The sequence below is a fragment of the Pinus tabuliformis genome, chromosome 9 (assembly GCF_031772625.1).
Source record: "Pinus tabuliformis cultivar Carrire ecotype Pingquan chromosome 9, CPIR1, whole genome shotgun sequence".
In the NCBI taxonomy this organism is placed as follows: Eukaryota; Viridiplantae; Streptophyta; class Pinopsida; order Pinales; family Pinaceae; genus Pinus; species Pinus tabuliformis.
In genome coordinates, this window is record NC_142307.1 from 158,015,464 (window position 1) to 158,031,127 (window position 15,664).

At 37.5% G+C, this 15,664-nt stretch overlaps 1 protein-coding gene across 1 annotated transcript in view; it reads left to right on the forward strand.

Annotated features, from left to right (window-relative positions):
• LOC149147605 (autophagy-related protein 9-like) overlaps positions 1 to 15,107 on the forward strand; it is a 28,044-nt gene extending 12,937 nt beyond the window's left edge. The window contains exons 4-6 of the mRNA XM_089438606.1: positions 10,548 to 10,770; positions 13,639 to 13,818; positions 13,993 to 15,107. Of these exons, the coding sequence (XP_089294732.1) occupies positions 10,548 to 10,770; positions 13,639 to 13,818; positions 13,993 to 14,262 (673 nt within the window). The 3' untranslated portion in view covers positions 14,263 to 15,107. The remainder of the gene's footprint in view (positions 1 to 10,547; positions 10,771 to 13,638; positions 13,819 to 13,992) is intronic.
• The last annotated feature ends 557 nt before the right edge of the window (positions 15,108 to 15,664 follow it).

The window sequence follows — 15,664 nt, forward strand, 5'->3', positions numbered from 1 at the left end:
GATCCTTCAATAGATGAATACCATAACCCAGTGTCTCAGACAAATACCCTCCAAGATCAAGATCAATCGGCCTCCTACTGTAAGAACTTCGACCTCCTACTGTAGATCCAAAATTTTATTTCTCGGCAACTGCTGCTGCTCCTCTTGAAGACTTCAATCTTCTTCGTATGGCCTCCTCTTTCCTTCACTTGCCTTTCCTTGAGACTTAGGGCTAGTGAGACACCCTAAGTGACCTTCGCTTGACTTCCTTTCTCTCTTTCCTCCAAGATCGAACTAAAGATAACCCCAATGCAGAAACCCTAGCTTTGACTTGCACGTGGGAGAGAGAGAACTAGCCCAAGCACTTCGACTTCTTTCGACTTCTTCTTCGTCCTTCTTCGACTTCTTCTTTGTCCTTCTTCGACCTCTTCTTGTCCTCTTATTCGCATAAAATGAGATGTGAGTGAGTGTGTCTAATGGAGGACGAGTTCCTCTCTATATATAGGCTTTTTCAAGGGTATACGTGACTCTTCATGTAGGTCAACTTGACAACTTCTAGGCTGACTTGATCTTGGAGGGAATTTCGACACTTTAAAGACAAATTTTTCTTTACAAGATACAATGTGCCCATAGGGTCTTCAATATATGACAATGACTCTTAAACCTAGGACAAACCCTAGAAGCATTCAATGGGTGCTTGACCTATAAAATAAAAGAACTTTAGCATGAAACCCATGCTCCAATAATAATAATTTATTTTCATTTTATAATTTACAAGAATACATTTCATACTTATGAAGATCGAACCTAGTTACACATTTTTCAACACCCTGTACATTCCATGATTAAAGAAGAATATGATCTCTATTTTAGCTTTGGAGGACAAAGGTTATGTGGTGACTTTTTGGAAGGGGAAGGTGTATATTTGTCTTGAAGGTTTTGACCTCAACACAACAAAAGTGCTTGGAGTAAGAAGGAACATGTTGTACAAACTTCAATTCGAGCCAGATAAAGCATTGGTGAGTAACAACAACAATAGCCATGACGTGGGGGAGCTGTGGCATAGGAGGATGGCACACTTGCACCATGGAGCACTCAAAGTGCTCGGGGAGGTTGTAATAGGTCTTCTAGATTTCACTACAAATCAATAGGAGGTTTGCAAAGGGTGTGCCATGGGAAAGTACACCAAGATTGTGTTTCCCAACAATAACAACAGGTCCCAGGGGATCTTTGACTTGATCCATTTAGATGTATGTGGGCCCATGTCAGCCATGTTTATTGGAGGGTTCAACAGTTCAACTACTGCGTGACCTTCATAGATGACCATTTTAGGAAGACTTGGATCTATTTTATGAAGACTAAGGACGATATCTTCAGTGGGTTCCAAGATTTTAAAGCTCTTGTGGAGAACTAGAAGGGGAGAAAGATGAAGTTGTGTAGATTTGACAATGGTGGCGAGTACAACTCAAATGCCTTAAAGGAGTTTTGTGCAGATTCTGTAATTAAGAGGGAATTGGTAATTCCATATAACCCTAGGAGAATGGAGTACAAAAAGGAAGAATAAAGCCATTGTTGGGGAAGATCTGCCTATGTTCTTATGGGCAATAACATGTAACACGACAGTTTATTTGCAAAACAAGAGTCCACCCAAGGTGTCGGGGAAGCCGATCCTTGAAGAGGCATACACATAGAAGAAACCAAAGATTGGGCATTTTCGTATTTGTGGGTGCTTGGTTTATTGCCACATCCCATCAGAGAAGAAGACCAAGCTTGAGCCTACTGTAGAATGAAACCTCAAAGGCTTACAGTGTCTATATTCTTGCACTTAGGAGAATAGTGGTGCAGAGGGATGTGAAGTTTGAGGAGGATAGGGCTTTCAGAAAGTCTTGTGGATCGATGCCAATTGAGGTAAAGGATTAAGAGCAGGAAGTACCAAAAGAAGGGAGACAACCTTTACAAATTGCAGAACCCTAGACTACTATTCTATGATTTTGATCTTTGAAGAAGTTTAGAATGGTCTAACTTCCTCATCAACTACAACATCTCTACTAAAGCTCCATCGATTGGTGTTAACATCAACCAAATTATAGTCTTTATGATTGTCGTTGTACCTTGTGATCATCAGTGTCTTGTTCTTAGGGTCTAACTTACTACACTTCTCATTTGGAGTCTGGGCTTAAGCAGTAGAGCCAAAGACCTTGAGATGGCTCGCTCTGGGTTTCCTCCCAGACCATGCTTCCCTTAGGGTTTGCTTTGATGCCATTGCTGGAGATCAATTCAATAGGTATACAACTATAAACATTGCATTAGCCCAAAACTTGTTGGAACACAATTGTTCTCCTTAATACACAGATCCATCTTTGTGACAATATGGTTTTGTCTCTCAATCACTCCATTTTTCTATGGTGTAGGCTGTAGTAAACTATCTTTTGATCCCATGTTTAGCACAAAAGTTATTGATTTTTTTGCATAAGATTCAATGCCATTGTTTGACCTAATAGTGGTAATGTGACACCTCGTCTCTTTTTCTGCTAATGCTTCAGATTCAATTTCAAAAAGTACACCCACATTTTCCTAATGTTGCCATCAACAAAAAAAAGGAAATACCTAGCACAGTGCAGGTAACCAATCTTGTGTTCATTGGTCCACAAATGTCTACATGCACCAATTGCAGTACTCTCTAATCAAATGACACTTTATCAAATGACACTTTATCAAATGACACTGTGTCGCTTCCTTGCTGGGAAAACTCCACATACACCCTAAATATTGTGTTGGATGTTAAGAAGTCCATCTACCAAATCCTTTCGAGATAATTAAGAGAGGTAGGTCAAGTTAAGATACCTATACTGCTAAGAGAGGTATTGATGTTTGATGCACTCTTGGGGGTCAATGCATGCACCCTGAATTGTCCAATATCAACCAATCCGAATAGTCCATAATCCCCCACACCAAGAGCAATAATCTTCTTTGTCTCCTTGTCAACATGTAGCATTTGTGATTGCTAATAGTTGAGGGCAATTTCTCATAATTTGACTAGCTAATAGTAGATTTAGTTCCATGCTTGGCACATAGTACACATTCAAGAAAGTCATTATTTTGCCTCAAGGGAAATTAAAATATTCCCTTTGCCAATGACTGTGTACTCTTCCACACCATCGTAGACCATTGAGTCTTTGGAAGAACAAGCAATATGCTTTGTGAACCCATGCTACCTGTAAGTGAAGTGTTGTGATACACTTGAATCATTGTACCAAGCAGATGTCTTGAATTGATTTGCTGGCTGCTTGGCCATGAATGCATAGAAGGTTGATTCCTTTACCTCTATACTTTGTGACATTAGCCTTCTGAGGAGGCTCTCCATGGTTGGTTTTCTTATCAACCAACCTCTCTCTGTAGTACTTCTTCATATGGTCCACCTCGCCACAATAGTGGTAGGTGATGGTCTTTAGGTTCTTGGTTGCATCTTCACCACTGCTTGGGTCTCTTTTCTTTACACCTTCACCTTTGCCTTGGACAGTGGCTGTAAAGGCCTATATTGAACCCTCAGTCTCATTGTTGCTATATAATTGTTTCTTCCATTTATCCTATTGTAAGAGCTTATTGCATAGTTTTGCAACTCAAAATAGTAGCAATAATGCTACAATCCATAGCTGAATACTTTTAATGGAAATCAAGGGTTTATACAACCTTAAAAGATATTCCGACACTAGCCTTCTGAGGAGGCCCTCCCTATTTGGTTTTCTGATTAACCAATCTCTTTCTATAGTGCTTCTTCATATGGTCCATCTTGCCACAATAGTGGTAGGTGATGGTCTTTAGGCTCTTGGTTGCATCTCCACCACCACTTGAGTCTCTTCTCTTTACACATTCACCTTTGCCCTAGACATTTGTTGTAAAGGTCTATTTTGAACCCTCTATTTGATTGCTGCTATATAATTGTTTCTTCAATTTGTCCTGTTGTAAGAGCTTATCGGCGACTCAGAATAGTAGCAATAATATTATAGTCCATAGCTTAATACTTTTGCTTTCAATAGAAACCATGGGTTCATACAACCTTAAAAGATATTGTGCACCATATATGTATGCTCCACATGTACATTTATCTATAGTATGTTGAATGGTGTTGTCATTTATGCCAACGATAGTTATTGAATGCTCTTAATATTCATCATCAATTGGAAGCTCCATTGGTCAAAGCCCATGGAAAATCCTAGAAGCCCCACACTTGTTGAAGCATCTGGGGATGAAGATCAAGGATCTTCGGCTCAGGACCTCTATCATTAGTTTTCTCTTGTCATGCCGATTCCAATGGTATGTGGCTCGTCATGAGATCCATCATGGTTTGAGAGATATGCTTGTTCAAAGGTCAAAACCCCATTAAATGGGCAAAATCCCCAGGGGGTGATGATGTGGCATCTATTTAATAGAGAGTTACTTTCTTGAAGGAATTAGGTTTATTCTCTGAAGTTGCCTTGGTCCCAAATTAAAGGCTCCAATCATTCATTGGTCTCGCCAACATTGTGTGCTCTAATCTAAGTGAGAGATAGAGCTGTTAGTCAAGGCCTTGCTAAATGAAAACAATGTTGGTTGAAATGATGCTATAACAAATGGATTGCAAATCCGATCTTCTTATGAGAATTCTTCTGAGAAATTGAAAAATTGTCCAAGGACCATGTATGTATAAATACCTCCCTAGTTAAGAGGGAATGTTGAAAAAAGTGTAATTAGGTTTGGTATTTATAATGGCACATGATGTAAATTTGTATCTAGCAAATTATTTTGTAAAACTTGAGTCACGGGTTTCATGCTCAAAATTGTTTTAGTAGCTCCCATTGTGAGCTCTAGGTTAGGTGATAGGATTGTGTCATTATTGTAATTGTTACACTTGCAAATAATTTGTCAAAATGAGAAGTTGTGTCTCCAAGATCAAGGGCAATAACCATGTAAAATTCCTCCTCCAAAAGCAAGGCAAAAGAGCCATTAATTTGGCACAAAGAAGGCTTACACATGCATTGATAGAAGACGACTTAAAGGCAGATTTCAAGTCGACTTAGGGACAATCATCAAGTTGGCCTAATGAGACATCACAAGAAGACTATAAAAGGACCCCTCTCACCTCATTCAAAGAGATCAATTCGGTCACTCTCTCATACTCATGGACTCGGTCAAAATCAGACTAATCCTTAAGGCAAGTGAAGATATAGGAGGGCCAGGAGAGCCACTCCTTGACATCTAGTGAAGTCATTCACAGTGAACATGCAGACTTACAGGGCTGACTGAAATTGCAAGAGGAAGATCAAGTTGTTGGGTAAAAACTCGATTTGTAATCACCCTTTAAACAAGTACAATTTGAGGAAAGGTACAAGGAAGGTTGAAGCTGCTCCTAGCTCATCTAGACGCTGATCTAGTTCACTGTATAGTAGCCGTAAGAGGACAACGACAGTCAAAGGTACTTGCCTTGATCTTGGAGACACATCAGTCAAAGGGTCTTTGTCTAGGTCTTGGAAATTTTGTCAAGTGAAGATTCTATAAGAAGATTTTCTATGGGTTTTCCTCTCAAGGTCTTGGAGAGGTTTTGCCCTGGCTGCTGCCTATATCTTGTGTTATTGTTCTTTTGTTTATTGTTCATGGTAGTTGGTTGATGAAGTTAATGAACACACACATAAGGAAGAAATTGTTTGTATAAATAAAAAGTTAAAAAGGACTTCACAAGTAGTTACCTAGATCGAGAAATCATTAACATATCAAAGCCCTAGATTTCTCAACAAGTTTGACTTTGGTTTTTGGGTCAAAGATTTGATTTTCTCAGGCCGCATTGTTGGGCACAAAAATTGAGTAATTTTGGGTTGGTTGACCTGTGTTGACTTCAAGTTTGATTGTTGTTTGACCGCAGAAAATTAATAGTCTTATCTCTCCTTTGACCGAGTTTGACTGTGTTGTTTTGGGCTGAATTTATCTTCTTGATCAGGCCGAGATTGACCAAGGAAGATTGAGTTGCTTTGAGGAAGATTTGCTGTTGTTTTGACTAGCGTTGATTTAAGTTTGACTGCAATTGACTATAGAATTTGACAGGGTTGATTTGACTTTGTATTGGGCTAGTCTATTTGACTTTTGTACTCTCTTTTTGCTGAACTATTGAATAATAATAAGAAGAATTGATCAAAGGGCTTTCCCCACATTAGGGTTTTTCCTCGGCATCTGCCAAATCCTGTGTTCACTTGTCTTGGCTTGTCTTCTACATTTTGTTTTATGTTTTATTTGCATTTACTGGCAATGTGATTATTGTGATTGCTATCGGAAATTGGAAATTGGTATTGGGTTACTAAAGGAACATTGAGGTAAATTGTGCTATAAGCATAGAACATACCATTTTTAACTAAAATTAATAGAGTTACTGTGCTTCTTCCTTCCCAAAGGTGCATTTGGACATCTTTGCATAATACTGATGTTCTTCTAATATAGTGACAACTTGCTCCAGATGTTGTAGATGCTCCTTCCATGTTTTACTATAGATTAGAATATCATCAAAGAACACTAACACAAACTTCCTTATATATGGATGAAATACCTCATTCATGGTAGCCTGGAAGGTTGCTGGAGCATTAGTTAACCTAAATGGCATTACCTTAAACTCGTAATGACCTTCATGTGTTTGAAAGGCAGTCTTCGCTATGTCCTCTAACCTTATTATGATTTGGTAGTATCCGGATCTCAAGTCCAATTTTGAAAAATATTTGGCTCCATGAAGTTCATCTAGCATTTCGTCTATAAAGGGAATCAAAAACTTGTTCTTAATTGTTATCTTGTTCAACCCTCGATAATCTATGCATAGTCTAAATGATCCATCCTTCTTTCAGACTAGAACCACTGGGGCATCGTAAGGGCTTCTACTTTTTGTGATGATACCACACGTTAACAGATTCGAGACTAATCTTTCGATCCCAGTTTTTTGATGATGTGGATACCTATACTGCTTGATGTTGACAGGGTTTGACTCCGATTTGACTTGGATTATGTGCTCGATTTCTCTTTAATGAGGCACATGCATTGGAAAATGTTGGAACACCTTTTTGCATTTTTGAATCATTTCTTGAACTTCAGGTGGTTCTTCGCTAACCAATTTCGAAGCTAGCATTTCCATTTGTTGACACTGCACTATATATGTTGGTGCTCCTTTTCCGATCAACTTCATCATTTTGTAGGATGATACAATTTGATTTTGAGGTGGTTGAAAACCATATAATTTATATTTCTGCCCCTCCCATTTAAACTTTATAAATTGCTTTTGATGGTTGGTGGAGTAAGTGCCTGAGGTTTGTAGCCATTGGATACCTATGACCACATCCACTCCTAGTGGTACAATGTAGAACGAGGATTCTAGATTGTCGTCCTGAATTTGCAATTTTAGCTTATGGTATTTCCCTACTTTTTCGATTTTCTTTCCATTTGCTACCATTACCTTCATATTAGGCATTGGATATGTGAAGATGTTAAGCCTTTTTGCAATATTTGAATCCAAAAAATTGTGAGTGCTCCCTGTATCTATTAGAACCATTACATTGCTCTTTTTGATATGTCCTTTTAACTTCAAGGTTTGGGGTTGAGATATTACTGTCATGGCTGATAATGATACTTAAGAATATTTTCGTTGTTTGATTATAGGGAAAATTGTTGAGAATCTTCAACTTCTTTTATGTCTGATTCTTCACTATCTGAATCATTGGTTGCTTCACATGTATACAAGTTTTTGGTCTCGTTTCCTTTAACACATTTATGTCTAAAATCCCATTTTTCGCCACAACTTTTGCACTTACCCTCTTTTATTCCTTGCACTTGCAAATTGTTTTTTCCTCCTTCACGTAGCTGTGGTGGAACATACTTTGTATTCTCCACATCAAAAGTTTGGGGAAACCTTCGTCTTGAATATACTCTTTCAACTTTTGGCAGTTGTATTCTTTTGAACTTCTTTTCTGCGGCTTTTGCTTTCTGTCTTGCTTCTTCTATAGAGGTGATGTCATGAAGCTTAAGCTCATCCTGGAGATATGGTTTAAGTCTAGTGAGGTATGATTGAATAAGATGTGTTTCTGATAATCCAGGTACTTGTGTAGCTAGAGTTTCCCATTCTCTAGTATATTCGTCCACATCTCCTTTTTGTTGTAGCTTGGTGAGTGTCGTGAAGAACTCTTCTTCTTTGACACCTTGGAACCTTTTAAAGAAAGCATCTCTGAATTTCCTCCAACTGATAACATGTGTCGTTTTCTTCCACCACATATACCAATCATAAGCTTTGCCTTCCATTTGCATGGATGCATGCTTATTTTTTTCATAGCTATTGTCAATACTATAAATTTTGAAATACTCCTCTGCCTTATTGAACCATGCAGCATTGTGTTTCTCATTGCCATCAAATTTGGAAAGCTCAAGTTTTTCCCTTCGTTGATATGTGGCAATCGATGGAGTGAAGGGGAATTTGGTTGAGATTTGCATATTTGAGAGATTCGGTATATTGTTTTGTGGATTGGGTATGGAAGATGCATTTGGAGATTTAGGGGTTTGATGCGAGTCTGATGGGTTTGATGTATTTGAAGAATTGGGGTGTTTAGTAGCTTCATTATTTTGGTGTAGTTGATCAATTTTGATCTTCAACCATTGACAGATAAGGTTCAACGCCATCATTGCTTCAGTGTGATTCTGATCAACCTTATTTGAAAGGGTTGCATGTTCCTTTTTAAGTTTGTTATAGTTTTGTTGGCCCTGGTTCTTTATTCTCACCTTTGTATCTTGGAGCTTTTTAATATCCTCGACATTTCTGGTGACCTTATTTTCAAGTTATGTCAATTTTTTTTACTATGTTGCTCATCATCATTAATGACATTGGTTGGGTGTGTTGTGGTGTATATTTATCTAGCTTAACTCGCTTCTTAACTTGAACCTAATTTTATTTATTTATTTATTAGTATTATTTTTTATAATATAACAATAGTAAATTTAAACATAAAATAAAATAAAATAATTAAATTATATAACTATATGATGTAACTTGAATTTATATATCTACAACTAAAGGACTAATCGTTGAAGGTTAGGGTGAGATGCTTGGGACAAAAAGACGACAGAGACAACGGGGGAAACACAAAGACAGTGGGGCGGAATGGTCAGCGGGGAAACAAACACTGACAATGAGATGAACGGGGAGGCAAGTGTGATGACAGAAGCCGTGTTGGACAACTGATGGATAGTGAAGAACAACAAACGACAGTAAGGAATTGGCGGCGGAATGAGACCAGACACGATAGGGATAAGGTAGGTCAGTGCAGGGGAGCAGGGCCAGGTGTGCAGGAGCGGGAGGAAACTCGAAAACAATAGAACAAGATATGTGGGAGATGTTGGCGGTAGACAATGATAATGGTGTGTGATGTAGCATGCGGCGGTGGACTTGGGGGCGGTACAGTGTGGAAAATAGGGAGGCAGTGGAAGACAATCTCCGGAGGAACGAAGGCTTTGATTCAAGACGAAGTGCCTTTTCGCAAAGGGGCATGATCTTTTGATTGTGCCCTTCTTCCTAATTAAACCCTAATTATACATATTTGATTTTTTACATAACAAAGATCCTCAACTCTCTTTGTGATGGAGACTTTCAAGCATAGATAGTGGTCCCTATGTGGACCACCTTGGCTAGAGATTATGTGAAGGAAAACCTCTTTCTTCCCCATTCGTGTTTGTTTAGGGCAACAAATGCCCATTCCACATCAGATACTAGATTGGCGAGACCTTGAGTTTCCTCTTGATCCCCTTCCCTCAATAGGTTGAGTGTCCTCCTTGAGATTTTTGAGGAGCTCATGCTCTAAAGTTCAAGACAGACTGCCAAACCAATGGACAAATCAACTCTAGGAGGTCCTAGAGTTGGACTCTCCTTGCATAGAGTACTATGCTCCATGTTTAGTTGAGCAATCAGTCCTCTGTCCGAAGCTTCTTTCCCCTGGTCTTGGATGTTAAGAGTGGTGGATCCCGCTACAATAGTGTGTGTCTCCCCCTACAATAGTGTTCAAGGCACTATTGTAGTGAATCCCCCTACAATAGTGCTCCCTTGGCCCCGGGTACTCTCTTTGCATTTCATAGAGTAGCAATATGAGATGCTTTTGTACTCCCATTATGTGTTTACATGGATATATGTTTTGAGTCCTTTTGACCTACTTATTGTGGTCATTTGTCGTACATTAATAAAATGATCTCATATTGTATATCTTGTTCAATGGATTTGGGGCCTATCTCTTGTAACTTACTTTCATTTTTGTTGAAAATGACAAGGGAAGAATCATTTTGTGAACTGCAAGTAATAGAAAATTTAAAGTAGTCTATGTAAATTCAGATGCAAAGACATACAAAAAAGAAAAATATGGATTTGTGACTTGTCAAGCTAGTGTATTTCTGTTATACTGTAGGATTGGTTTGCTTAAAAGCAATTCTTTTAGATCAACAAGATTTCTATTTCCCCCCTTTCTTGGTGTATTTTAACTTAACACTACAGTTTTGGGAGATTGATACTCAATTATTTGGTTGTGCAGGAATTTTTCTATCCGAATGGATTTCATCAATAACCCGGCATTGTTGAGAAAGAGACTTATAGCTGTTGGTTTTGGAATGCTCATACTCTCCCCATTTCTTATTATTTTTATGTTGGTATATTTCTTTTTAAGGCATGCAGAACAGTTTTACAACTGTCCAAGCACAGTGGCATCACCGAGGTGGTCTAACTTGTCAAGGTGGCTTTTCAGAGAGTTCAATGAGGTATAGTCTGAAATGTTTAAATATTCTACTTGATTCAAAATAAAAAAGTAGATATTTCTTCTGCTCTAACAGTTTTGCTTGCAGTTTTTTCATGCATGAACTGATATAGAGAGTTAAAAACCATTTAGAAGGTAATATTAATGTTGAAGGCCTTCTAATCTATAGATCTATTTTAAACTACCATTTTAAGAATATGCATGGAAAATATAAATTGTCAGTGGTTAGTTAGATTTATCTTTCCCTAAAATTATACGAATATGCAGAGATTATATTTAGAAAAATATGTCCAGAATACCAACAAACACTATTTACAAGGATATGCTATGCCTGAGTCAAATAACTCATTTGTTTATAGTGACCAGAACTAAGTTAATTAATACAATCAGTGTGAAATTTGCATATTGGTGTACACTAAGGCTCAAAATTCAAGGAGTATGAGGTGTGAATTTTGCACTGCTCATACTTCAAATTCTGTGTTGCGTCTGCCGTTAAATGAATGCCATAATCTTCAAATTCTTACTTTGGAAATTGTGCTGTAGCATTGCCAACCTTTTTGGTCTTGTTTCATGTTATGTGTCTGTTGGTAGTTTGCATACAACAACATCAGAGAATTCATATTAACACTTGAGAGAGAAACCATTCAAATGGGGCCATTGATTCAATATTTGAAAAACCTTTATTGTGAGTTCTCAAGGGAACGGCTGTTCACTTTTGTATTCCCATTAGTCTTAACTAATCAAACTATCTAATCTAACCTCATAAATTGATTTTATTCCACATTGTACTTTCCAACTTAAATGCAAAGTTAATAGTCAATGCCCTTCCTCAATAGTCATTTGAAACTCAAATGTTTGTTTCAAAATACAAACAAAGAAAACTCTTGGCAAGATGCTTCAAGAGTCTTAATTGTTGAGCACCCACCACTTTTTTAGAGTTGGGACACCTTTCTGACACTTGGAGGCATGAGGCTGGGCGCAACTTAACAGCCATGACTCTATTGCTTTACAATGGCCCCCTTGCAACAGGAGTGTGCCAGGCCATAGGAAAACCTGCCGTTTCTTTGAGGATTTGAACATTGGTGGGTGATTAACAATGCTGCACTTTCATTGAGCTGGCTTGCATCTCATGGCTTTCAAAATGCAAAATTATTTGGACCAAATGTGCGAAGATGTCTGCAGCCTGCCTCTCAAATTCATTGGAGAAATCAGATTATGAGGTTGTCGCCAAATGAAAAGCAATGCTTACCTCATCTTGTGAAGTCAGTTACCTTACCAACCACCTGAACAATCACTTACTCTTCTCAATAAGATGAGAGTTGAAGCTAGCTGAAAATTTTAGTCTACCTACTGCATATGTAGAAACAGATATCAACTTCGAAAAGTTTAAAGCTGGTTATTTTTACACCTAGGTATCAATTATAGTAGACTTCAAGAACCAAACCTATGGGAATTGCCATAACGTATAGAGAGTCATTTTACAACCGTAGATTCCCACCCTATGGCTATTGTCACCCCTTCGAATAGTGACAATTTGATGGAGGCTTTTTTGGGACCACGTTGATGGATGATATGTGCAAGAAGAAAGCCCTAAAACCAGAATGATGTGGCCTCCTGCGCATGATTTATTATAAGGCATGGGTCAAATATAGCAAAATGTAGGCATGCCTGACACATGGGATCTCTAGAGCAAAAATGCAATAGGTTGGGGCACTGATTTGGTCAAACAATATCACTTGATGATGGACATTCCAATTCCATGGAGCTTCCAAATCTTGTCTACTTTTATGGTTTGACCTGTGGCTGCCCTTCAATCATTCATGGTTTTGTGTTATTTCTTGGCTGATTTTGTAACGGTTGTGAGGGGTATTTTCGGAAGAACCCTCGCTCGATTTTTTGTGTGTTGAAGTAAATCCATGTAGTTGGTTAAAGCATGTTTGTGATGGCCTATCTACACCTTCCATATACTTTGTTCATGGATTTGAATATCTTTGAGTGTAGGTCTAGGATGTAACAAATTGGCACCATTGCTGGGGACAAAGTTAGTACACCCCCCCATTTCGGCAAAGCAAAATGCTGGAAACACCCCTCAGATAGGCAAGAAATATGCCACATAACCTTCTTTTTATCGAGCAGTGGAGCGACAAGGCTCTAAAATTTTCTGTCGATTTTTCTTCATAACATTGAAAAAATAGTAGATAAGTTAACCACAAATCTTTTACCATCAAGGATCGAAGGTCCTTTATTAAGGATGCAAAGGATCGAAGATCAAAGTAGAAAACTCAAGGAAAGTAGAAAACTCAAGGATGGGGCCCCATTGCATCATTAAATCTCAGCAATGACCAATGGGGTTTGGGCATTAAACTTGATGAGCAAAACAAATTGAAACCAGGTGGGGCTACATGACACTATTTTCTACAAAGTCATTTCAAACTTTGATAATCATGGGTTTAAGTCGCGGTCCTGGTAACACTGCTAAGTACGACCATTAAATGTTTAATTTTATCATATGATATAAATGTAGGATAGGCTTTTAACTTCCAGTTAATATGTTAGTATTATTCAGATGTATAGTGTGAATGGTGGTACAGGGAGTTACTCTGTTATTGCTTCCTGGTCATAAATAAGATTTAATTGACTATTTTACTTTTCTTTTGGAAGATACTAGGAACCTTGTTCATAATTTTATGTATACACATTAACAAAAAAGTAGACCCTAGGGTGTTTAATTTCTAATATCATTTCTGACTAGAAATTACTTATAGATATGTACAATTATTTTTTAAAAACTAAGGAACCAGTTTGACCTATAGATGCCTTCTGTTCATTCTAGAGTAGGTTTAACCGGCATTCTTATTGGTTTTTTTTACAGCTGGACCATCTTTTCAAACACAGGCTAAATGCTAGCATCAAACATGCAATTGATTATGTGAAGCAGTTTCCTTCTCCAATTGTATCTCTGATTGCTAAGTTCATCGCATTTGTGGCGGGTGGTTTTGCGGCAATTCTTATCATTATTGCATTCTTGGATGAATCTCTTCTTGAGGCACATGTATGTTACTTGTGACTTTTAATACTAACAAGGGAATCACCTGTCTGCATTAACTTGAATGCTTCTTTGCTGTATCTGACATTTACTGTCTGTGGGGAAGGCAGAAGGCAGAAGGTAGGATAATGGTTTTAAATTTTAATAATTCCTAATGTTTTTTGTTATTTGATTCCACAGCTGTTTGGCCGCAATTTGTTTTGGTATGCTGCTGTCTTTGGAACTGTGACAGCAATCAGTAGAGCAGCTATTACTGATGAGTTCCTAGTATTTGATCCTGAAGGATCGATGGCATTAGTAGCTCAACATACACATTATATGCCAAAGAGTTGGCGTGGAGCAGAAAATTCTGAAGATGTTCGAAGCGAATTTGAATCATTTTTTCAGGTAGAAATAAGTTTGTGTCCCTTTTGTTTACAAGTAAAATTCTTGTACAATGCGGAGTTATAAACGGTGTTTATCATGTATGTAATGCCAAGTTGAGTTGGTATGATATGACTGAGTCGCATATCTTGATCACCTTGAACAGAGGTGAGATTAACTTTACTGAACATGGAAAAGACTTAAACTAAAGGCCCACACATCTAGGCTACTATCTTAAACTATAGAGGTGTTTAACAAACTATAGCAATATACATGTTTCCGATGGATTATATGGAAGCATGCATATCAACAAAAGAAACAAATTTTCGTTATTGAAATTTTTTGTAGTCTGTGTTTGGATTGTTTTGTAGACATATTGGACTTGCATATCATGGTACATATTTGGGACAGATATTGCATAAAAGCCATATATCTATGAGTGTTAACATCGGTTTCTGGGATTCCGTCTGATTACCAACCTCATGAAGTTTGTATGCCTGTATATTATACTAAGCATTTTATGCTTATTGCTCTTAATTCTGCCCTCAATGATTTTTGTCAATATTCTCCTTTAGATATACTCTTTACGTATTCTTAGAAAAATGCCCTGGATGGTTGACAAGGAAATGATCCTTATTGTAATTATTAGTTCAGACACCAGAGCTAAATAGAGGGAAAGATCAGTACGTCTTGAAACTATTCTAGTTGAAATTTTGAGATCATTACTTTCAGCATATAAACGATTTTCAAACACAACATGAATGACCTAAATGTATATGAATGATCTTATATGCAATGGAATATCTAAATTCAAACAAGAAACAGAATGGACGTGTACTCCAAGCCTGCGAATTGGGAGATGCCAGAATTTTTCTCCAGAGATTAGTAAAAATCTCTCTGAAACAGTGAAATGTAATTCAAACAGTGCCGAACCACATGAAACAGAGTCATTGTTATCCAAATGGTTAAGGTCAGAAGCTGTCTTAGACAAAATGTAGGTTCTTATTATGGGATTTTTTACGTAGGTTGCGTATGATCAATTTGTAGTATAATTACAGATAGCCGCATATAGCAGAAACCAAAAAGAAGAGAGAATTTCTCAAAGTAAGGTTTACTGTTTGAAATTTAATAGCTTTGACAGTCTTTATCTGCTTAGTATGGTTAGTCCTAATTGCCAGTTAGGTTGCATATCTGCATGTTGAAGTTAGTGGATTTAACATTGATTAGTTACTGAAATAATGATAAATCAATATATACCTGCTGAAATTTTATGGAGATTGAGTTTATTCCTGAGAAGTTGTTGGAATCCGTGTTGCTTTTGTTTCTAAAATGTATCAACATATAAAAAATTCGGAAGGTTATGAAACTAATTAATAAAGCATTTGATCATTAAGTACTAGAGATAGGAGTTTTATTTATTTATTTTTAATAATTAAACCCACCAACCATAGGAACATGACAAAAAAAGGGAGGAAAGAAAGTTGTAATT